The 24,513-nt window shown below is 35.1% G+C and overlaps 1 protein-coding gene across 1 annotated transcript in view; it reads left to right on the forward strand.

The window, feature by feature from the left end:
* Positions 1-4,181: 4,181 nt before the first annotated feature.
* eng (endoglin) overlaps positions 4,182-24,513 on the forward strand; it is a 46,060-nt gene continuing 25,728 nt past the window's right edge. The window contains exons 1-3 of the mRNA XM_039662410.2: positions 4,182-4,315; positions 4,895-5,050; positions 22,395-22,543. Coding sequence (XP_039518344.2) covers positions 4,984-5,050; positions 22,395-22,543 — 216 coding nt within the window. The 5' untranslated portion in view covers positions 4,182-4,315; positions 4,895-4,983. The remainder of the gene's footprint in view (positions 4,316-4,894; positions 5,051-22,394; positions 22,544-24,513) is intronic.

Genomic DNA, 24,513 nt, shown 5'->3' on the forward strand with positions numbered 1-24,513 from the left:
AGCACAGGATCCAGATGCTTACTTCCAATGCTGGAGAGAGGCTGCGGGATCATCTCTGGATCCTCACACACACACACACACACTCTCTCTCTCTCTCTCTCTCACACGCTTCCCGTGAACAGAACAACACTTCTCCAGGTTTCCTCTGAGGAACACTCGTCTGAAGAGGAAGAGGAAGAAGAAGAGAATGTGTCTTGAAGAACAAACGTCAGGTTATGTGTGGAATGTCACACACTCGCAGACGCATACCTGAAAACATCCTGGAAGGAAGTGTGTGTGTGTGTGACTAAAACAGTAAAACCCTAACTAAAACTAAAACAAGCTTAACTAATCAGTAAGTAGGCTAATATCTAATCTACTAAAATAGGTCCTTTTCAGGTAATCAATAATCACTTAATGAGATGACTTAACTTGTGTGACAAATTATAAAGAATTACTTATTAATTACTAATCAAAACATGAACCTGTCTGAGACGTAATCAGTCATCATTTTTACTCTGAATATAGTCATAAAATGCATCACTAATTACTCAAGCACAGTTCGAGGACTACTAGTGACCTGAACATTATTTTAAAATTATTTTTAAGATTAAATTAAAATAATAAATTTATTAATAAGTTCCTGCATAGAGACTATGTAACACTTGACTATCACTTATGACTATATTCAGAGTAAACAATATAACTGATTATGTCTCAGTCTCATAATTTGCAAGTCCCAGTTAATGATTCTAATCTCAAGTAATTCTTGATGACCTTATAAGGACCTACCTGCTTAATTTGATATTACTTACTTACTAACTTAAGCTTGTTTCTATATTAGTTAATAGTGGTAGCTGAAGTGTTAATGTAGGTAACATTACTCATAGTGTTGTGTGTAACTCATTACAACTTGAGTCACGTAATCAAATTACTTTTCAAGTAACTAGTAAAGTAATGCTGTACTTTTTCAATTTACAACAAAATATCTGAGTTGCTTTTTCAAATAAGTAATTTTAGTTACTCTGCTGTACCCTACCTCTACTGTACTCTACTGTAATCTTACTCTACTGTACTCTACTGTAATCTTACGCTACTGTACTCTACTGTACTCCACCTCTACTGTACTCTACTGTACTCTACTGTACTCCACCTCTACTGTACTCTACTGTAATCTAACTCTACTGTACTCTACTGTACTCCACCTCTACTGTACTCTACTGTAATCTAACTCTACTGTACTCTACTGTACTCCACCTCTACTGTACTCTACTGTAATCTAACTCTACTGTACTCTACTGTACTCCACCTCTACTGTACTCTACTGTAATCGAACTCTACTGTACTCTACTGTACTCCACCTCTACTGTACTCTACTGTAATCTAACTCTACTGTACTCTATTGTACTCCACCTCTACTGTACACTACTGTAATCTAACTCTACTGTACTCTACTGTACTCCACCTCTACTGTACTCTACTGTACTCCACCTCTACTGTACTCTACTGTAATCTAACTCTACTGTACTCTACTGTACTCCACCTCTACTGTACTCTACTGTAATCTAACTCTACTGTACTCTACTGTACTCCACCTCTACTGTACTCTACTGTAATCTAACTCTACTGTACTCTACTGTACTCCACCTCTACTGTACTCTACTGTAATCTAACTCTACTGTACTCTACTGTACTCCACCTCTACTGTACTCTACTGTACTCCACCTCTACTGTACTCTACTGTAATCTAACTCTACTGTACTCTACTGTACTCCACCTCTACTGTACTCTACTGTAATCTAACTCTACTGTACTCTACTGTACTCCACCTCTACTGTACTCTACTGTACTCTACTGTACTCCACCTCTACTGTACTCTACTGTAATCTAACTCTACTGTACTCTACTGTACTCCACCTCTACTGTACTCTACTGTAATCTAACTCTACTGTACTCTACTGTACTCCACCTCTACTGTACTCTACTGTAATCTAACTCTACTGTACTCTACTGTACTCCACCTCTACTGTACTCTACTGTAATCGAACTCTACTGTACTCTACTGTACTCCACCTCTACTGTACTCTACTGTAATCTAACTCTACTGTACTCTACTGTACTCCACCTCTACTGTACTATACTGTACTCCACCTCTACTGTACTCTACTGTAATCTAACTCTACTGTACTCTACTGTACTCCACCTCTACTGTACTCTACTGTAATCTAACTCTACTGTACTCTACTGTACTCCACCTCTACTGTACTCTACTGTAATCTAACTCTACTGTACTCTACTGTACTCCACCTCTACTGTACTCTACTGTAATCTAACTCTACTGTACTCTACTGTAATCTAACTCTACTGTACTCTACTGTACTCCACCTCTACTGTACTCTACTGTACTCCACCTCTACTGTACTCTACTGTAATCTAACTCTACTGTACTCTACTGTACTCCACCTCTACTGTACTCTACTTTAATCTAACTCTACTGCACTCTACTGTACTCCACCTCTACTGTACTCTACTGTAATCTAACTCTACTGTACTCTACTGTACTCCACCTCTACTGTACTCTACTGTAATCTACTGTACTCCACCTCTACTGTACTCTACTTTAATCTAACTCTACTGTACTCTACTGTACTCCACCTCTACTGTACTCTACTGTACTCTACTGTACTCCACCTCTACTGTACACTACTGTACTCTACTGTACTCTACTGTACTCCACCTCTACTGTACTCTACTGTACTCTACTGTACTCCACCTCTACTGTACTCTACTGTAATCTAACTCTACTGTACTCTACTGTACTCCACCTCTACTGTACACTACTGTAATCTCACTCTACTGTACTCTACTGTACTCCACCTCTACTGTACTCTACTGTAATCTACTGTACTCCACCTCTACTGTACTCTACTGTAATCTAACTCTACTGTACTCTACTGTACTCCACCTCTACTGTACACTACTGTAATCTCACTCTACTGTACTCTACTGTACTCCACCTCTACTGTACTCTACTGTACTGTTGGCCTTTTTATTTCACTTTTGGTGTGAAGGGGACTTAACGTTTGCCCAAAATAGACCTATTTTTGCAAGACCAGCCCATGAAAAAGTAATGCAAAAATAATGTAAAGCATTACTTTTCATAAAAATAAAAAGTAACTTAAAGTGTTACCCAAGTAGGCTCAGTCTAAACGGACCCATCAGGAGTGACTCCTGTGTGTGTGATCCTCAGAGGGCCATAAGGAAAGCAAGGCCTCGCGCAGACACTTTCCCTTTGTGTAACGTGTTGTTTGCTGATGACATGGAAACGAGTGGCACCGCGTTCAGACCAACAGACAGAGCAGTGTTTCCTGCCATTGAGTGTGTGTGACGGTAGACGTGCAGAATGGGCTTCGTGTTATTTGTTGACGTACATCAGAAGCAGCTTTGAAGACTGAAGGACACACACACATATACACACACACATCTCCGTAAAAACATATGATTGTCAATCATTTCAAATGAGAGAAATTGGTAATAGTCCATTTACTGTAAAAAGTGAAGTCAGATGAATATTTATTTCAACAGTACACAGAAGAACTTATTCAAGCAAATCACATGCAAAAAAGTTTGCACAATTGTCTCTTATTTGCACAATTACTAAATGCACATGCGTATTTCACAAACTTATCAAACTCTTCACAACTTCTTACTGTAACACTCTTTCATTGTGTGAGTCATCATAAATATCGGAATGTTTTTAATGTCTTCTAAGTTGGAAAATGGCCTTCCATTGTAATGATCTTAGATAGATAGATAGATAGATAGATAGATAGATAGATAGATAGATAGATAGATAGATAGATAGATAGATAGATAGATAGATAGATAGATAGATAGATAGATAGATAGATAGATAGATTTTTTTCGTAATTTCTGTAATTTGTAGCCGATAATGAATAATCATTTCATTAACTGAATCTCTCTCTGGACGGACATGAGTGTCAGTAACTGTCCTGCGCCTGAAGAGGGAGACGTCATCGAGTGTTTAATTCGCGAGAACTTCTGCGCATGTGCAAGAATCATCTTCATCTTCATCAATCAGTTCATCTGATAAGTATTGATTAGAATATAATGCAAGTGATAATCACTCCATATTTACGGTCCATTATTGCGCATAGGACTCAGGCCGTGTGTTAGAGTGTGTTTGTGTGGGAGGGTCAGTGTGATGATGATGACGTCACTGCCGAGGGTTCAGCTGGACTTCTCGACTGACTGGATCTGGTCACTGGAGGAGCAGATCACTGAGCGCGCGCCCGTGCGGAGTTTCCAGCGCGAGGTAAAACTCGTTCGCGTGTTTTCTTTAAAAGTGAGTGTTTGTGAAATATGTCTGTGATTAGTTACATTAACTGTGATCATAGAGGTTGGTATTTGCTATAATAACGTTCTAGATGCGCAGTAATGAACTTTGTACAACTTTTAAGTGATTGACATTTCATAACGAGTGAATTTTATTTTTGCGATATTTAATCCGACAGTAGTTGAGTGTTATATATATATATTCATAATCTAGAGTTTTGGATGTATCTAATGTCAATGTTATGATCTGAAGGTCTCAGGATTACTTTAAATCAAGTTACCATTACACCGGGATTCAAAACAATAGGTAATGATTATTCAAATTGGGTGTTATTTAAATCGTTCATTTGGTAAGATTCATCTCTATTAGATAAATACATGAGCAGTATAGAAGGAAGTTATAAAACTATAACATATATATATTTGTTAAAAAAACAAAAACAAAACAGATATTAATAATAAATGCAAACGTGTCTGAAAATCCCAAACTCAAAATACTGATAAATGCTGTTAAAGATAGTCTCTGCTTCCATCAAACTAATGCAGATTTCTCTCACAGGAAGTATTGAGTGGAATATTTTGGTCACTGCCCTGAAAATCAGCCGGAGTCCATCAGAACACACTCTTTCCCAGCAAACCACACTGAAGATGATGAAGATGAAGAGCATCACGTGTCTTATAGCCCTTCTGCTGTGTGTGAGAACCGCAGCTTCAGGTAAGAGTGTGTTTCAAATAATCTGGGTTACACTTTATTTTACAGAACATATAACAGTAAATTATGCATAATTATACATGCAACTAACCCTCAACCAAACCCTAACCCTACATACTTAATATTACTTAAATATATAATTACACTGTAACAATGACAAGTGTAACCGTAATCTGTACTGACATATTATGCAATGGCAATGAGTTAAAAATGAAACCGAGATACTTCAGAAAGAGGAAGTGCTGTGTTCAGTGTGAATGAATATCTGCTGTTTCCATGTAGATGGGTCAAATGTTGAAACAACTAATAAGTGTGTGTTTAATAGCACTTTAACGTGTGTGTATTGAGCTGTGAGGAGTTTGAGTCGGTGTAGTGTGTTCGATCGGCTCTTCTCCGGATTCTCCAGGTGTGTTGTGTTGGTCATTCCTATACAGAACGTTCTAGAGTTTAATATATAATAAAACGTTACGTTGAAAACGTTACTCATACATATTTCATGGGGCATTTTGTTTTGGTTGGATGTTTTTTAAATGTAACAACTGGTCTCGGAATGTTCAAATGTAACAATTCCGTAATGTTGAAAATGGAATGTTCGCAAATCTTCAAACCGAATTCCGAAATAAGGTTTTCCTGACTTCCTTTGTTTTTGTTGGTTGATGCTCGATGTCTTTGCGTTTAAAAGACGTCCAATAGGCGTCCAAACACAGCCTGACTTCTAACCAACTGGTTTATGTACATCATGAATGACATACAACCAAAATCTCATGTTAAATCTGTGTGAAACATATACAGAACGTTCTAGAAAAGAAAACAGAGTTTAATATATTTAAAAATGAAAATGTTACTCATACATATTTTCATGGGGCATTTTGTTTCTGAAACGTTTTGGTTGGATGTTTTTTAAATGTAACAACTGGTCTCGGAATGTTCAAATGTAACAATTCCGTAATGTTGAAAATGGAATGTTCGCAAATCTTCAAACCGAATTCCGAAATAAGGTTTTCCTGACTTGTTTTGTTTTTGTTGGTTGATGCTCGATGTCTTTGCGTTTAAAAGACGTCTAATAGGCGTCCAAACACAGCCTGACGTCTAACTGGTTTATGTACATCATGACAGTATGACATACAACCAAAATCTCATGTTAAATCTGTGTGAAACCAAACTTCTTGGATCCACTGTTGACTTTGGAATATCTTACATCTCGCAAGTTATTTTGGTAAAAACTACATGTAACCAAATTCATGGTTATTTCGGCTTGAAGTGTGTAATACTCATAGCCGGCCTATATCGGGTCTAGAGTGACGGATATTAGGTCAGAAGCTTTCCAGACACACTCATCTGATTTACGACCCGTTCTGCAGTGTGTGTGTGTCGTTGATCTGTCGCGAGAGTTTGCCTGAACTTTCACTTTGTGTCTGACTCTGCTCAGCAGATTTATTAATGTTTCCCTCCTGAATCATCACTTTTATTTGTAAAACGCTTCACAGTGTCATTACTCTGCTTTCCTTACTTGGTATTTCTGCCTTGTTGAGTGTGTGTTAAATGCCATACGATATTAAATCTTGTTTTCTGGGGAAATAAATCAAAATGAAGTGAGATGTTGGTTAGTTATCTGCCAATGGGGTAAGACAAAATCATCTTAATTCAAATAGAAACCAAATTATTTTTCTGACCCCATTAATACTTTTGCTTGTTTTAAGCAACACAAGACATACTATCTGATGGTATTTTACTCATCTAGTAAATGCTTCTTGAAATGTTGGACTGGAAACGAGACACAGATACTGTGTGTATGTGTGTGTGTGTGTGTGTGTGTGTGTTCAGTTCTGCTCAATCACTGTGGAAAAGAAAGTTCATCAATTATGAAACATCTCAATTGAGTTCACTATGAAACAGTTTGTTGATAGTGAAACAAAGTCGTTCGGTGTGTGTGTGTGAGTGTGGTCAAACAGTGGGAGCTCAAGATGGCTTGAGTGTGTGTGTGTGTGTGTAAGTGTGTGAGTGAGTGAGAGAGAGAGAGTGAGATTTTCAAAAACCCTTTTTTTAGAGCCAGACCGATATATTGACAGACCGATATTATCGGCCGATATTCGGCATTTTCTAAACTATCGGTATCGGTAGTTATAATGGCCGATAAATGAATATTTCAAAAATAAAATAAAAACGGACGAAACATGCTTTAACCATGTCATGAGTGTTGGAGTTGAGTTATAGTTAGTCCACCAGAGGGCGCTCTACACCGTCCCTGTTGGCAACACTTGTGTATAACGCGCCACACATCCTACAACCTGCTGATCCAGCCAGAGTCGGGCAGAGAGAACCAGTTACACATTATCATATTATTTTAGTTAAAACTCATAATTAACTACAAAGAACTAATGTTAGGGAAATCTGTTAATATTTTGTCGCGCGTTTCTGAAATAAAAAAAACCCCAATAATATCGGCCGATATATCGGAATATCGGATTTTAAAACCAACAAATATCTGTATCGGTATCGGCCTTCAAAATCCTTTATCGGTCGGGCTCAACCCCTTTTACATTACGAAACCAATAACTGCCAAACAACAGCATTGATAGTAAAAAACAATATCAAATTTTCAATAAAAACAATCTTAAAAGAAAGAAAAGAACTCTTGTTCAACAATTTCACGAAGGATCTTATTTAAACAGCACATTACTTCAAAAGATAAAAGGGAAACACTTTACTTGAATCATGACATGACACATGAATTTATGCATGTTTATGACAACTGTCATTAAGTGTCATTCGCTTTTAATGCAAATACGACATTGTTTGAGATAAAAACTTGACATAAACCAATACATCATAACCTGTCAGTGTCTTTGTCATGATAACTTGACATTACTAAGACAACACAACCTGTCATAAACATGACATAGCAGATTACTAATGGGTTAACATTACATTAAACTGTCAGCTGGTTGGTTTTGACATCATCTGTCATGAAGTCATTATAACTTTTTAATGACAAATTCAATTATTACCACTGTAGTCAAGGTCACGGAAATATTCATAACACAGTTATAATACAGCCAATGTCAAAGACAACCACATGACAGTTTAATGTAATAGGTGGTTTCTTAAGTTTGATCATTAACCTGTTATGTCATGTTTATGACATATTTATAATGTATTGGTTTATGTCAAGGTGTCATAACAAAGACATCTCAAACAATGTCATATTTGCATTAAAAGCGAATGACACTTAAAGGGATGCTCCACTTTTTTTGGAAATAGGCTCATTTTACAACTTAAACAGTTGAGTTTTACCGTTTTCGAATCAATTCAGCCGATTTTCTGATATTTAGAAGAATATCTGTTACAGATATTCTTCTAAATATCAGAAAATCAGCTGAATACATTCGAAAACGGTAAAACTCAACGGTTTAAGTTGTAAAATGAGCCTATTTCCAAAAAAAAGTGGAGTATCTCTTTAACCCTTGTGCATCCTTATGGACATTTTTGTCCTTTTCAGTTTTGTTTTTTTGATCACTTTGCCTGTGTGTTAAAGCTAACTGCAAAAAACTTGGCACAGGTGTGTTTTTTTATTGGAATTTCACCGTCATTTTCTTAAAAAAATATTTTTTGCATTAGGTACAAAAAAATACTCCCTCTCAGCACCTTTTGGACAAAAATGTCCCCATTGAAACCCATTAAAACTGCCATTTTTAATCCCCGGTTCAGTTAACTATAAAATTATGCAATCTTTGTTAAGAGGCTTTCATTCTGATGGCAAGGCTTCAAAATTTAATTTTTTACTATTTTTTATCAGATGGTGCCATTTGGCTTATAAAACAAATATCGCTTTATTCCTGTTTTCTGCTTCGGCATATTATAGAGCCAACTGGATAAATTATGCAACAATATTTGTGTGGGTGTGTTGGTATGGATGTCAGAGTGTGGTTAGTATGTGTGTGTTTGTAATACTGAGAGAGAAAAACTGCAATCACTGTGAGCTCCAGTGGGGTTTTGCTGCCACCCAATGGGGAAAATATGTTACTACGCCCAAACAAACTGTTACCCAAAGCTCATTTTTTGAGATATCATCCTCAAATTTGGAACACAACCTATTTAGATTTATGGCTTTGATTTTATTGCAGTTCTGAGTTCAACCTGATTTATAAAATATATATTTTATCTAAAATATTTTTTATAAATAATTTTCATAAACTTTTTTTTGGATTTACTTATTTTTTATTTTTTTACTTCAGCAATAATCTGCAAAGGGTCTTCTTTAAAATGATACCAAACTTAAGTCTGTGTTCCGAAGCGTCACATTTTTATGACATGGACATCTTTGTCCTCTTTTTACCTATGTGTAACTTATTTTTAATTGATGCACAAGGGTTAATGACAGTTGTCACAAACATGCATAAACCCTCCTTCATATTCATGTGTCATATCATGATTATACACACCCCTTCAAGTAAAGTGTTACCGATAAAAGAGCATGCATTAATCTATAATAATGATAATCGATTAAAAATCCTATATTTGACTCAAATTGTTACAAACATTTGCAAATGTTTTCTTTTCCTGCACTCTAAAAAATGCTGGGTTGTTTTAACCCAATTGTGGGTAAAATATGGACAAACCCAGCCATTGGGTTACATTTTTAAATTACATTTTTAACCAAATGGCTGGGTTTGTCCATATTTTACCCAAAATTGGGTTAAAACAACCCAGCATTTTTTAGAGTGTGTGGCGTGTTTGCGGGGCCGAACGAGAGCTTCACGTGCAGAGAGAGAGAGAGAGAGAGAGACAGCGCTGCTGCTGAATAACACACACTGATGGCAACAGGAAAAATCCCCTGTTAAATATGGCGTGTCGTGTTTAAATGAGGCACTTCCTCGCCGGCTGGTCTGAGACCTGCTGACGCGACCACATGGAGACCGATGGATATCTGCGCTCGCAATTAACAATCTGTGTTTTCCTCCTCGTTTCATTCTTGTGCTGGAGATTTGCTGGATAAACCCGTTCAGTCGTGTGTGTTCATGAACACACTCCTCTACGAGCTGTGTGTGTGGTTGAGAGAGAGAGAGTGGTGAGTGTGTGTTAGTGAGTGAGTGTGTTTGTGTGTTAATGAATGAGTGAGTGTGTGAGTGACTGTTTGTGTGTGTGCTTGTAAGTTCTCCTCCAAGATTCATGCTTTCTCTGATTCAGGTTCTTGGATATTAGACACACACACACACACACACACACACACACACACAGTCTGGGGTTAAAAGCAGGGCAGCAAGTTCAAAATCTCCACGCTTTGTTTGTTGCTCTGTTTATTTCCGACCGACAGCCGACGGCCGACAGTCGCTCCCGGAGGTTTACACACACACACACACACACACACACACAAAGACAGGCCGTCTCCACAGATCCCGGCGAGACAGTCCGTCTGGGTCAGCTGTGATTGGATGACCAATGGCGTCGCAGCGTCTCTAATGTTGGTGTTTCTGAGTGTGTGATCTGAACGGTTTGGTGTAATTGTGTGTTCCCGAACGCCTTTGCTGTGTTTCGTCCTGATATTCTGCACTGGTTTTGTGTGCTGGTGTATTCAAGAACGCAGCGGTGATCGTAACTGGGATGATAAGGAGATGAATCTGGGGGATTTGAGCGGGTCAGAGGTCGCGGGACGCTGCTAGTCTCTGCGCGCCACTGATAAGAGTTTGTTTGTCTTCCTGTGGATGGTCAGGCCTCAGTCTAGAGCCGAGGAAACACTGGGACAATAGGTGTGTGTGTAGCAGCCCGTGACCTCCCTCTCTCTCTCGCCCCGTCCACACCTCACCGTTCCTCTTCCGTCTCGGCCTGAAAACACTCTCGTCAGCCTCGCGTCGCAGGACTGCAGAACTGGGACCGAATCAGTTCAGCAGGGATCATTTTCGATTTGACAGGAGTGCAATAAAAAAGTAAAATGAAATTAAAAAATTTGTCATTTATTAATCACTAAAACTTTCAAATTAATTTTAGTTTTAGTGATTTCTTGTCCTTTTATCAGTTTTTTAAATGTTTATATTGTTTTCAATACGTTTTAGTTTTATTGTATTTAGTTTTATTTATTTTGGCACTAAAATCTTTTTAATTTAATTTTACTTTTTTTAATTTTACCGCTGTTCAGATTAAGTGCTAACATGAATAAATAAACAAGTGATTTCAGCTAAAAGCAGAAAAACTGTTTTGTTACTTAAAATAAATATTAACTGAAGTTAAAGATGAATCGTTTTTTTCTGAGTGCCAAAATAAGCAAAACTAAATAAGCTAAAACTAAAACTTAATTTAAGCTATATAAACATTAAAAAAAAAAACTAAAAAAAAGGACTAACAAAATGACTAAAACTTGCAGTGAAATCGATTAATCGCATCTAACACACTCACATATTGTGTTAAACTTTTATGTTAGACGCGATTAATCGATTTGACAGGAGTGCAATAAAAAGTGAAATGAAATTAAAAAGGTTTAATCACTAAAACTTTTTTAATTTTACTACTGTCAAATTAATTAAAATGCATATATATATATATATATATATATACATTTTAATTGATTTGACAGTAGTAAAATTAAAAAAGTATATATATGCACACACACACACACACACACACACGTAAGCCTATATTATATACTTACAAACCTTTATTTTAGATGCGATTAATTACGATTAATCATGATTAATCGATTTGACAACAGTAAAATTAAAAAAGTAAAATGAAATTAAAAAAGTTTGTCATTTTTTAATCACTAAAACTTTTTAAAAATTAATTTAAAGTTTTAGTGATTTCTTGTCCTTTTATCAGTTTTTTAAATGTTTATATTGTTTTCAATATGTTTTAGTTTTATCGTATTTAGTTTTATTCATTTTTGGCACTAAAATCTTTTTAATTTTATTTTACTTTTTTAATTTTACTGCTGTCAAATCGATTAAAATTATATATATATATATATATATATATATATATATATATATATATATATATATATATATGTACACACACATGTAGGCCTATATTATATACTTACAAACCTTTATTTTAGATGCGATTAATTACGATTAATCGTGATTAATCGATTTGACAACAGTAAAATTAAAAAAGTAAAATGAAATTAAAAAAGTTTGTCATTTTTTAATCACTAACACTTTCAAATTAATTTAAAATTTAAAAGTTTTTTTTATGCTTATATAGTTTTCAATACGTTTTAGTTTTATTGTATTTAGTTTTATTTATTTTGGCACTAAAATCTTTTTAATTTCATTTTACTTCTTTAATTTTACTGCTGTCAAATCGATTGTTGGCCTATATTATATACATATAAACCTTTATTTTGGATGCGATTAATCGCGATTAATCAATTTAACAACAGTAAAATTAAAAAAGTAAAATTAAATTAAAAAGATTTTCAATTTTTATTAAGACTAATATTAAATTAAATTAAAGTTTAATTTAAGTTATGTATAATTTAAGTAAATAAGCTAAAACTAAAACCTATTTACACATCAAAAAAAAGAAAAAGGACAAACAAAATTAATTTTTCAAAATTAAAAGTTTTAGTAATTTTGTTTGTCCTTTTTATTTGATATATTTCGTTTTTAGTATGCACACACACATATAGTATATATTTTCAATCATTTATATTAGATGTGATTAATTGCCATTAATTTTTTTGACAGAAGTACAATAAAAAAAATTAAATTAAATTAATTTTTTATTAAAACTAATATTTTCATTAAGATTTTCATGCTTCAAAATCTCACAACAGTACACTAAAGATACTAAAATAACATTGTTGGTAAGAATGAGCAACATAATCACTCATAAGCAGTTCCCTTGATTGACAGCTGTTAATCGAGCTCCAGACGTGTGTTTTCAGAAGAAACGACGGCAGCAGTTTAAAACTAAAACACGACACGTTCAGCTGGGAGAGGAAAATATGTGCTTCCTCAAATCTATTTTAGTAGCGGAAATGTAAGTGTTTGCACAGATTCTGCAGAAGGTTTAATGTGTTTTACCGTAAGCTCAGCCGGTCCGCGTCAGACTCTCCCAGTGTGTGTGTGTGTGTTCCCGACGGGAAGCCAGTTCTTCAGGAGAAGGAAGCCGGCTGTGGCCGAGGAGGATTCTGGCGCCTTTGACCTCAGCGCCGGAAACGAGCGTTCGCCAGATCCACATGCTTTCTTCAAAACATCAGCGTTATCTGACATGCTCTCGGAGTGACTCAGTGCTTTCGCTGTCTGCTGGTTTCTGACCTTAAAAACAAGAAACAATAATGTGAGGAGAAGCTGACTCTCAGGTTTGAGCTAGATCAGCTGGGTCAGCGGACTTAGCCGTAGTGTTATCTATCCAGTCGTTCCAGGGTTAGCTACTTCGCCGGTGCTAGGCTAGCGCGAGTCAACGCTAACCGCTAGTCTGCCTTTAAAAACAGTTTCATAATCATCAACATTATAACAAATAAAGGCTTGAAATATATTATAATGTTGATGATTATGGCATACAGCTTATGAAAACCCCAAATTCAAAATTAGAATATTGTGAAAAGGTTTTCATATCTGTAATCCATAATCATCAACATTATAACAAATAAAGGCTTGAAATATCTCACTTTGCATGTAATGAGCCTATATAATATATTAGTTTCACCTTTTAAGTTGAATTACTGAACTTTTGCACGATATTCAAATTTTTCGATTTTCACCTGTGTGTGTGTGTGTGTGTGTGTATTAGGCTACTGTCACTTTAAGAGCTGCACGGATCCAATATTCTGTTACACATGCTTTTTGTTCTCAGCTGTTTATGTTCAGTTATTACGTAATAATTGACGATGTTTTGCACACAAAAGACTAACAAATACGTGTCCTTTCACATCGTCTTGCGCTTGAATGTTTTAATTGTCAAGGCTTTAACTTTCGTGACGATGCAGCAGCAACTGATTCGTCCATGTGTGTTCACATTCATGTTTTTACTACATTGTATTACAGTTTTTTCCAATTTCTAGCACACAATTTTGCAAACTAGTCTGGTTTTATCAAAAAAACACACACCCAAACTGCAAAATACCTGCAAAATGAAGCACTGCAACCGAAACTACACACAGCATTATCAAAAACAAACTTTTGCATGAAATTCATATTAGCAGATTTTTGCCTAAACAACTACACACTGTTGGGCATAATGAAAAGCACTCATATCTTTAGTATGCTTTTGCCATGATACTAAAATATGTATCAGATTGTTCACATACACAGAAATATTTGCAGACACACACATGCTGTTGACACTTCATTTTACAGTAATGTATTTTTTTCACTACAGTAAACGTATGCACAGCAGAAATATTTACATGGGACTGAAAAAAAATTACTTACAAAAAACAGTAAACTGAAATATATTACAGTAAAAAAAAGTGGCAAAAAAAATATTTTTTTTATAGTTTTATAGTTTTCATAGTGCTTACATCCTGATTGAAGTGTCATTTTGAATGGTAGTGTTTTGAAATAGCAAACATGTGACTTTGTGTCAGATTGTTGTGTCTTATGCAGAGAATTGTGTTCAGTGCATTTAAAAAGGGGCAAAATGTGTGTAAAGCAGAGTTTTGGAAACTTGAGAAGAAGTTTTGCTCTCTGTGTGTCCGTTTAAAGAATTGTGCTGTGCATGTCATTTTACTGTGTTAGCAATTGGAAAAAACTGTAATAGAAATGAAGAAAATAGTACTGGCCGACTGACGATTGACACGTTTCATATACTCACCAACCAACGCTGATGTTCAATTTAGGCTCCGCCCATCCGGATGAAGTCTTGGGCAGAAACGGGATTTTCCGGTTTATTTGTTTATTCGTTAATAAGTGTTAATAAAACAGAACGAGTGAAGCTTGAATATTTTGGTTTAAAAGCAGAGGCTCTGTTCTTTCTTTTGATATATTACTTAAATATGGGATAATATATTTTGCTTAGACTAGTTTTCATATTCATACAACCGAATATTCTTTAAAGTTTTGCGGAAATGACGAAGAACGCAGGCGCTTGGCATTAGTTCCTGCTTGAGGAAGTAAAGGATCCTGTGGGATTGTTAGTGTGATCATGTGATGTCTGGACCAATGTTATAATCGTTTATGAAAACTAACGAAAAAACGAAAACTAGATGGGAAAAAACATTGTCGTTAACTGAAATAAAAATAAAAACGAGCCATTACAAAAAAAACTATAACTAACTAAAACTATAATGTGTGTTTGCAAAACTAACTAAAATAAAATAAAATTATAGAGCAAATGTCCTTAGTTTTCGTCTTTGTCAATGTCTTTCATTTTAACGTTATTTAAAACCTGCATGTAAAGCTGTGGGATTTTTATATATATATATATAGAAGATATATAGATTGTTGGTACGGTAAAGGAATTTCACATTGTAGGCTACATTTTATGTACTGGTTTTAATATTGAATAGATATTTCTAAAATTGTATGATGTTTTTGTTGAGTTATTATTACACAATTCTTTTTCTGACCTTTTTCAACCTTGCCCCTGACAAATAACCCAAACTACAAAAAAGACTAAAACTAACACTAAAACTAATAAAAACTAAACATTTTCAAAAAATGGAAACTAAACTAAACTAGAAAACCCACATTTAAAACAAATTAAAACTAAACTGAATTTGAAAACAAAAATTCAAAACGAAATAAAAATAAAAACTAATAAAAAATGCAAAGCTATAATAACCTTGGTCTGGACAAGCTTCAGGACAGCTACTCGGATTGATTTCGAGACCTTCTCTAATGCTAGAAATGAAATTCATCTGTTTGTGTCCGACTGATGTGTGTGTGTGTGTGTTTTCCAGTTTTAAGCAATTCCTCGGTGAGCCGCCCTGATATTATTCACCCAGTTGGCGAGAGCTGTGTGTGCATGCGTGTGTATGTGTGTGTGCATTAGTGTGTGTGTGCGCGAGTAAGAGTGCCTGTAAGAGTGTGTGCGAGTTTGTGTGTGTGTGGCCTGAGGGTCAAAATGAAGCCTCTCACACACACACACACACACGAGGGCATAGAGAAAACAAACGAGGAGTCGTTGTGACGGACGGATGGCGGGACATTATTTGAGCGTCTTCAGCGTTTGATCGCGTGGGAACGACTCGCCGCCGCTCTGATGACAGCAGATAAAGCCGCGGCGTATAGCTCATTTAACACAGAACCGCTTAGTGAAAGCGCTGGCATTTCCGGGCCACCGTTTACGTCCCACGAGTCGGACTGATATACGTATGAATGTCAGTCTCTCTGGATGTTTGAAGAGGAGTCGTTAGCAGTCTCGTCTAATAAGTGTGGTTTGACATCGAGACGCAGGGCTCCAGACTAACTTCACTTTAACCTGCTAACTTGCTAGCGCTGTAGCCTGTTAGGAGCATTATTTGTAGTGTAACTGTACGTCACACGCAGGCTCACTATTGGCCGACGCTGGTCATGTGTTCGTGATGCGTACACTGTGAAAAAATATTGTTGGTTTAACTTAAAAAATAAGTAACCTGGTTGCCTTAAAATTTTAAGTTGATTGAACTGGAAAAAGTGAGTTAATACAATGAAGGAGATTAATTTACCATCAGAAACTCAAAATAATATGTTATCTGAACTAAATAAATTATTTAAGTTGATTTGACAAAAGAAAAAATGTTGTGAACTACACTGTAAAAAAATATTGTTGGTTAACCTTAAAAAAGTAAGTAGCCTGGGTTGCCTTAAAATTTTAAGTTTGAACTGGAAAAAGTGAGTTAATACAATGAAGGAGAATGATTTAATCATCAGAAACTCAAAATTATATGTTATCTCAACTAAATAAATTATTATAAAGTTGATTTGACAAAAGAAAAAATGTTGTGATTACTACACTGTAAAAAAATATTGTTGGTTTAACTTAAAAAAGTACAAAGTAAGTAACCTGGGTTGCTTGCCTTAAAATTCTAAGTTGATTGAACTGGATTAATTTAATCATCAGAAACTCAAAATAATAAGTTATCTCAATTATTATTATAAAGTTGATTTGACAAAAGAAAATATGTTGTGATAACAAATCTTACACTGAAGCGCTGCGCTGTTACACTACGAGAACTCACTCGAGGCCCGCAAAGAAAACATGAAGAGTTGAATAAAGTCTGTATTTTTCTTTGTTTTTTTGTGCACAGAAAGTATTCTCGTCGCTTGATAAATTTAAAGTTGAGCCGCTGTAGTCACTCGGACTATTTTAACGATGTCTTTAATAACTTTCTCGGCCGGCAAGTTTCAATCCCTTATGTGGAGGAGTGATCCAGCTCTCAGATTTAATCACAAATATCTTCATTTGTGTCCCGAAGATGAACGAAAGTCATCAGTTGATCAACATGAGGAGAGTAATTACTGACAGAGTTTTCATTTTGGGGTGAACTAACCTTTTAATATTACTTAAAAATCAGAACAAGTGAAAATATATCTAAAATAACCAATCGTCCTCTGCAGCCACCCACTGGTTACAATGATATATATATATATATATACACTGAAAAAAATTATTTTTTGGTAAGGTAAATACTACTGAAAAAAACCCAATGTAATTTACAAGAAAAAGTGAGTTCAGGCAAGAATAAAAAAAAACACTAAGTAAATCCCATATCAGTACTTAGTTCAAGCGAGTAGAAATGAAAGCATAAATATGAACTCAATAAAATAAAGTAAAAATTGCTCGACTTTTCTGATACTGGGGTTCCCATCATGCACTGGACCTTGAATAATTAATGAGGTTCATTTTTCACTGTTTTCCAGCTGCATTTACACTGTTTTGTCATTGCTTTTGTTGTCAGGATTAGTAACTTGCCATTTTGTGACATTTTGAGGACATTTTCTGCTCAAAATGACACATTCAAACACAAAAACGATCCATCAAATGTTACCGTCGTTGTGTATTGTCTACCAAGTATTAAGGTCTTTGCATTCACATCATGCTTAACATCTGACATGATGAAGTATAAATTACTTAGATAGACTAAGTAAAACACATACTATAAATGACTGGTATAATTCAATAAAATTGTTTGAGTGAAATGTAATTCAAAGGAAATTACAACTAAATTGATATTAATCAACCTTATACTAGCCAAGTTACTTATATTCTTTGTTACTTTCACTAAACTAAATTAAAGTTTACTTAATTCCATAATTCAAGTAAATTTTAACTTAAGATGTCTAATTAAAGCTACTGATAAATATGTTTAGGTTTTTACTTGGCAAATCTTTGTAAATTTACTAGCATTTTCTGAGTGGAAAAAGTTGCCTAGCTTTTTTCAAGTAAATCCTACTCCACATTTTTTTCAGTATATATATATATATATATATATATATTTATAAATAAGTGAATTTTAGTTATAAATGGGAACAATCTTTGAAGGATAAACACATTTTTGTTTGGTCATCACATTCAAAATAACATTTAAATATGATATTATATAGTGCATTTGACTATTTCTGCCACAATATCACAATTGGTGAGTGTTACTACATTAATTCCATGGTGAATGTTGCAGATTTGTGGACTTAAAGCCATCTATTACTTTTTGATTCATCGCACAATGTTTCCACGTCAGCACTGCTTGATCTGATGTATCTATGGATGTGATTGGCTGGTTGTGGTTTGCTATTGGCTGATCTCATGTTTAAAGCCCCGCCCTCGTCATCAGAGAAGAGAAGAGATGTTGCCAGAGGAACTGATTCTGATTCAAGATTACCAGGAACATGAAGCTAAAGATGTTTAGATATTTTTATCTAAATTTACAGTGTTTCTCCACGATAAACCCAGACTGACTGAGACAAAGACAAAGCCTGGACTGCCGTCACCATCGGCTTGACGCCTAAACATGTCATTTCCTGTTGTCCTTATTGAAGCTTCCTGTATTTCCTTCCACTCTGTCCTCAGTAAAAGAGCAGAAAGTGTGTTTACCTGAGTCACTAAAGACACATTAATTTAAAAAAGCTTTGCTCAAGAAAAATGACTGATTATTATCAATGTTGAACCGTCATATTTTTGTGGAAACTGTGACATTTTATTTAAAGTTCAATAGGACCGTGCTTATTTGAAGTATAATCTTTTGTAACTATAGATTTAATGCTTCCCTGCTGAACAAAATAAATAAATATGTCGAAATAAATAACAGCTATTATTGGAGGAGAACATTGGGATATGTTCAGGAAACACAAGAAATAAAATCAAGTTAATCACATAAATAAATGACAGTTTTGTTGATTATCAACATATTGCTTTTTTGTAACTCTAAATCTGAGCCTTTATGTAAAACCACCGCTTGTTATAAATACGCTTTATGATTCAAAGCTCCATTCTCCTCATTCTAGATCCTTTTAGATGACATTTTGTGCACCTAAAGCGCTTAAAGCCTTTGTGTAGATTCTAGGGATGCACGATATATATCTGCCACCATATCGGTATCATTTTATAATGTTATCGGCCTGATAAGAACGTTTGGCCGATATATATGTTCATTTTTTTATGTTATCGGCCTGATAAGAACGTTTGGCCGATATATATGTTCATTTTTTATTGTTATCGGCCTGATAAGAACGTTTGGCCGATATATATGTTCATTTTTTATTGTTATCGGCCTGATAAGAACGTTTGGCCGATATATATGTTAATTTTATAATGTTATCGGCCTGATAAGAAAATTTGGCCGATATATGTTCATTTTATAATGTTATCGGCCTGATAAGAACGTTTGGCCGATATATATGTTCATTTTTTTATGTTATCGGCCTGATAAGAAAATTTGGCCGATATATATGTTAATTTTATAATGTTATCGGCCTGAAAAGAACATTTGGCCGATATATATGTTAATTTTATAATGTTATCGGTCTGATAAGAACGTTTGGCCGATATATATGTTACATTTTTATTGTTATCGGCCTGATAAGAAAATTTGGCCGATATATATGTTCATTTTATAATGTTATCGGCCTGATAAGAACATTTGGCCGATATATATGTTAATTTTATAATGTTATCGGTCTGATAAGAACGTTTGGCCGATATATATGTTACATTTTTATTGTTATCGGCCTGATAAGAACGTTTGGCCGATATATATGTTCATTTTATAATGTTATCGGCCTGATAAGAACATTTGGCCGATATATATGTTAATTTTATAATGTTATCGGCCTGATAAGAACGTTTGGCCGATATATATGTTACATTTTTATTGTTATCGGCCTGATAAGAACGTTTGGCCGATATATATGTTCATTTTATAATGTTATCGGCCTGATAAGAACGTTTGGCCGATATATATGTTCATTTTATAATGTTATCGGCCTGATAAGAACGTTTGGCCGATATATATGTTCATTTTATAATGTTATCGGCCTGATAAGAACGTTTGGCCGATATATATGTTCATTTTATAATGTTATCGGCCTGATATGAACGTTTGGCCGATATATATGTTCATTTTATAATGTTATCGGCCTGATAAGAACGTTTGGCCGCTATATATGTTCATTTTATAATGTTATCAGCCTGATAAGACCGTTTGGCCGATATATATGTTCATTTTTTATTGTTATTGGCCTGATAAGAACGTTTGGCCGATATATATGTTCATTTTTTAATGTTATCGGCCTGATAAGAACGTTTGGCCGATATATATGTTCATTTTTTAATGTTATCGGCCTGATAAGAAAATTTGGCCGATATATATGTTCATTTTATAATGTTATCAGCCTGATAAGAACGTTTGGCCGATATATATGTTCATTTTATAATGTTATCGGCCTGATAAGAACGTTTGGCCGATATATATGTTACATTTTTAATGTTATCGGCCTGATAAGAACGTTTGGCCGATATATATATGTTCATTTTATAATGTTATCGGCCTGATAATGTTATCAGCCTGATAAGACCGTTTGGCCGATATATATGTTCATTTTTTATTGTTATTGGCCTGATAAGAACGTTTGGCCGATATATATGTTAATTTTTTAATGTTATCGGCCTGATAAGAACGTTTGGCCGATATATGTGTTCATTTTTTAATGTTATCAGCCTGATAAGAACGTTTGGCCGATATATATGTTAATTTTATAATGTTATCGGCCTGATAAGAACTTTTGGCCGATATGTTCATTTTTTAATGTTATCGGCCTGATAAGAACGTTTGGCCGATATATATGTTCAATTTTTAATGTTATCGGCCTGATAAGAACGTTTGGCCGCTATATATGTTCATTTTTTAATGTTATCCGCCTGATAAGAACATTTGGCTGATAAATATGTTCATTTTATAATGTTATCGGCCTGATAAAAAACATTTGGCCAATGTATATGTTCATTTTTTTATATTATCGGCCTGATAAAAACATTTGGCCGATTTATTTAAGCCAATATATAAATAAGCATCATTTCCTTCAGCTGAGACGCTTTGAGATTTGCTCTGTTCAACATGATTAGTTTGAATTACTTAAATATAATTAGAATCACTCAAAAAAAGGAAAAAAGAGTTCAGTGCAACATGCAAAGCTACATAAAATTATAATGAGTTTGTTATAATTGTGTGCTTGGGAAATGGATTTTACTTGGGAAACTTTTGTTTTTGTTATCAGGCTCACAAACATTATATAAAAATTTAGATTTAGATTTATCGGCCATTTATTCGACTTTCTAATATGTAGAATTATCGGTTATCGAAATCGGACATTTTTTATATTGGTGCATCCCTATAGATTTCCATTTGTCCATTGTTCCACACCACATTATTAATCAGAGTACAATAGTAATTTACAGGAATCAAAATCATCAAATTCCTCATGTTTTCTCTCTAATTAAGTCATCAATGAAGTGAATCTAGCATCTAGATGTGATTTATGCATATCAAATTCATGCATTTGGATTCCACAGTTTTTAACATTGCATAAATGACATGTGGTGCATACTCATTTCATTAATGCACGACAAATATGCATCCCGTCATTTATGCGTCGTATTTATGTTAAAGCTGTGAAATCCAAATGCATGAAACTGAAAATTCATTTAAATGCAAAATTTCACCTTTAGGCCCTAAATATCGTGACCCTGTTAAAACACTTGTTTTCACTTCATTGTTGACTTAATTTAAGAGAGAACATGAGGAATTTGATGATTTTGATTTGTTAGGGTTAGGGTTATATGCAATTATGATGAATTTGGACGTCAGTATTTTCGATGTGACCCGTGTCCTCCAGAGGAAGCACATGGTTTATTGTGGAGGAGATTTATGAGCTGCTGGCAGGATATTTCCCCCCAGGGCCGCAGATGATTTCAACTCTTTTATTCTCTTTAGACTCCAGTGTGATCTGCGAGCTGAAGGATGTTCCCGGAAACAGCAACGATTGGATCGTCCTGAAGGAAACGCTTCTGGGATGCTGGACGAATTTCACCACCCGGGACAACGAGAGAGAAGTCCACATCCTAAACCTGCTGTACACACACGTGAGTCGCTTTCATTCAGAAATCCAGCTCAGACCAGCCGCTGGAAAGACCAGCTCAGACCAGTATGAAGTGGTTCAGACTGGTTTAGTGTTGGCAGACCAGACACCCACTTTAGCATTGTTCGAGTACTTAATACAAAAGTAATATACTTAAGTGTGAACTGAAAATGTACTATAGTTTAATTTTGGATTATATGCACTTAGTTGAGTGTTTTTGAGCCACTTAACTCGAGCACATTTTATGTGTAATACTGCTGAAAATACTGCATTTTTAATTGCACATTTGCATGATGAAATTGCAGTTAAGTGCATTTAAAATTTTAAAACTTTAAATGTAATATCAGTACAGTTAAAATTATATTCAAGTACTTTTAATGTGCTTTGTTATGTTAGTCAACACGTCAAGTGCACTTCTTTAAAAGGTTATTATGACATAATGACTTTTTAAATGTGTACTTAAGTGTGTTAAGTGGAGTCAATAATTAATTGTCTTGCGTAAAACTCATCTTTGATCATCAAAATGACATATTTAAGCGTGTTTTCCATAAAAAAAGAAGAACGTAACTCGACACCCTCGCCTCATTTAGTATGTGCGGTTCTATAAATATGCAAATGAGCCCCGCCTCCACTCAGCTCAGAGATCAGCTTGTGTACGGAAAAACTACTTTTTAATGTTGTTTATGTGTCTATGTGGTGTTTTTAAGTTGATAAGTGGACAGCATTGCTGAGTATTTCCTCCTTAAAACTGCAGTGAACCAAAGAAATCGCTTTGAAATCGCTGGTGTTTCTGACGGATCAGATCAACGTGTGATCGTCAACCACTGGATCTCTGAGTGTGGGAGTGGAGGCGGGGCTTAATTGCATATTCATAGAACCACGCATACTAAATGAGGAAAGGGTGTCGAGTTACATTCAATACATTTAAAGGCACTTTTTGTCAAGGTAAAAAGCTTCAAATATGTAATTTTGGTGATCAAAGATGAGTTTTAAGGGATTAAATGATTGTTTAATAGTCCAGCACAATGAATAGCAGATTTCCCATGTTGAAACGTCTCGTATGAGCAGGAACGTCACTAACACTGGTTTCTCCACGTGGGGTTGAGAAAGACCAACACTGAGCATTAGTGAGCATCTCCCATGATGCAACACTCAACGCAGGAGGCTTTTGTGTGTCGCCGTCATCATTCATGTGTGTGTTTGCTCTTTAAATACACTCTTCATGTCGTTTAAACTTTATATGATTAATAATCAGCTTCACTGAAAGGCTTTTTCCGGATGATTCATGGTGTGTTTCTTCATCTGTGCCATACGAGTGAATTGATTATAATAATAATTTCAACACAAAGCTGTGGAAATGTCCTGTCCTTAATCTTCTGGAGTGAATTATAAAGTTGAGTTTCACAAAGGAGAAACATATTTTCTGTCCAGTTTTGTTCCTCACGAGGAGTTTTGTGAAAAGAAACGGCTTTGTTCAAACACACTGATCACAGAGGAGATCTTCAAACCAAATATAAGTGCACTTGATTGTCCTGAATGTGCACTTTAAATCTTCAAGGCAAACATACTTGCAGATCATATAATATTCATGAAATAAAAGGCCACTTTACTGTAGTACTTAAAGATAGCTCTCTTTCATGACTGTGATTCTTGACACACTTAAGTGAAGTGTAGTTATAAGTTCATTATAAATCATTACAAATCATTCAGTATGTAATATAAATCTCATGTGAATAAATCTGAGAAGTTTCAGCTCGAAATATCATTTATTATAAGTTTATACCCCACTTATTATTTATTATATATACTAGGTGGAAGGATTAGCATGCTGTTTTCGTGCATGTACTGTATCTTTAAATGCAAATGAGCTGCTGGGTCCCCGCCTCCTTCCCAGAAGAGGGCGGAGCCTGTTCAGTGCCTCAGATACTCTGCCAAAAACTAAAACATTTGGTTTTGATTATCTTCTCTATCACG

This window comes from Pimephales promelas, chromosome 4 (genome assembly GCF_988280905.1).
Source record: "Pimephales promelas chromosome 4, fPimPro1.hap1.1, whole genome shotgun sequence".
Taxonomy (NCBI): Eukaryota; Metazoa; Chordata; class Actinopteri; order Cypriniformes; family Leuciscidae; genus Pimephales; species Pimephales promelas.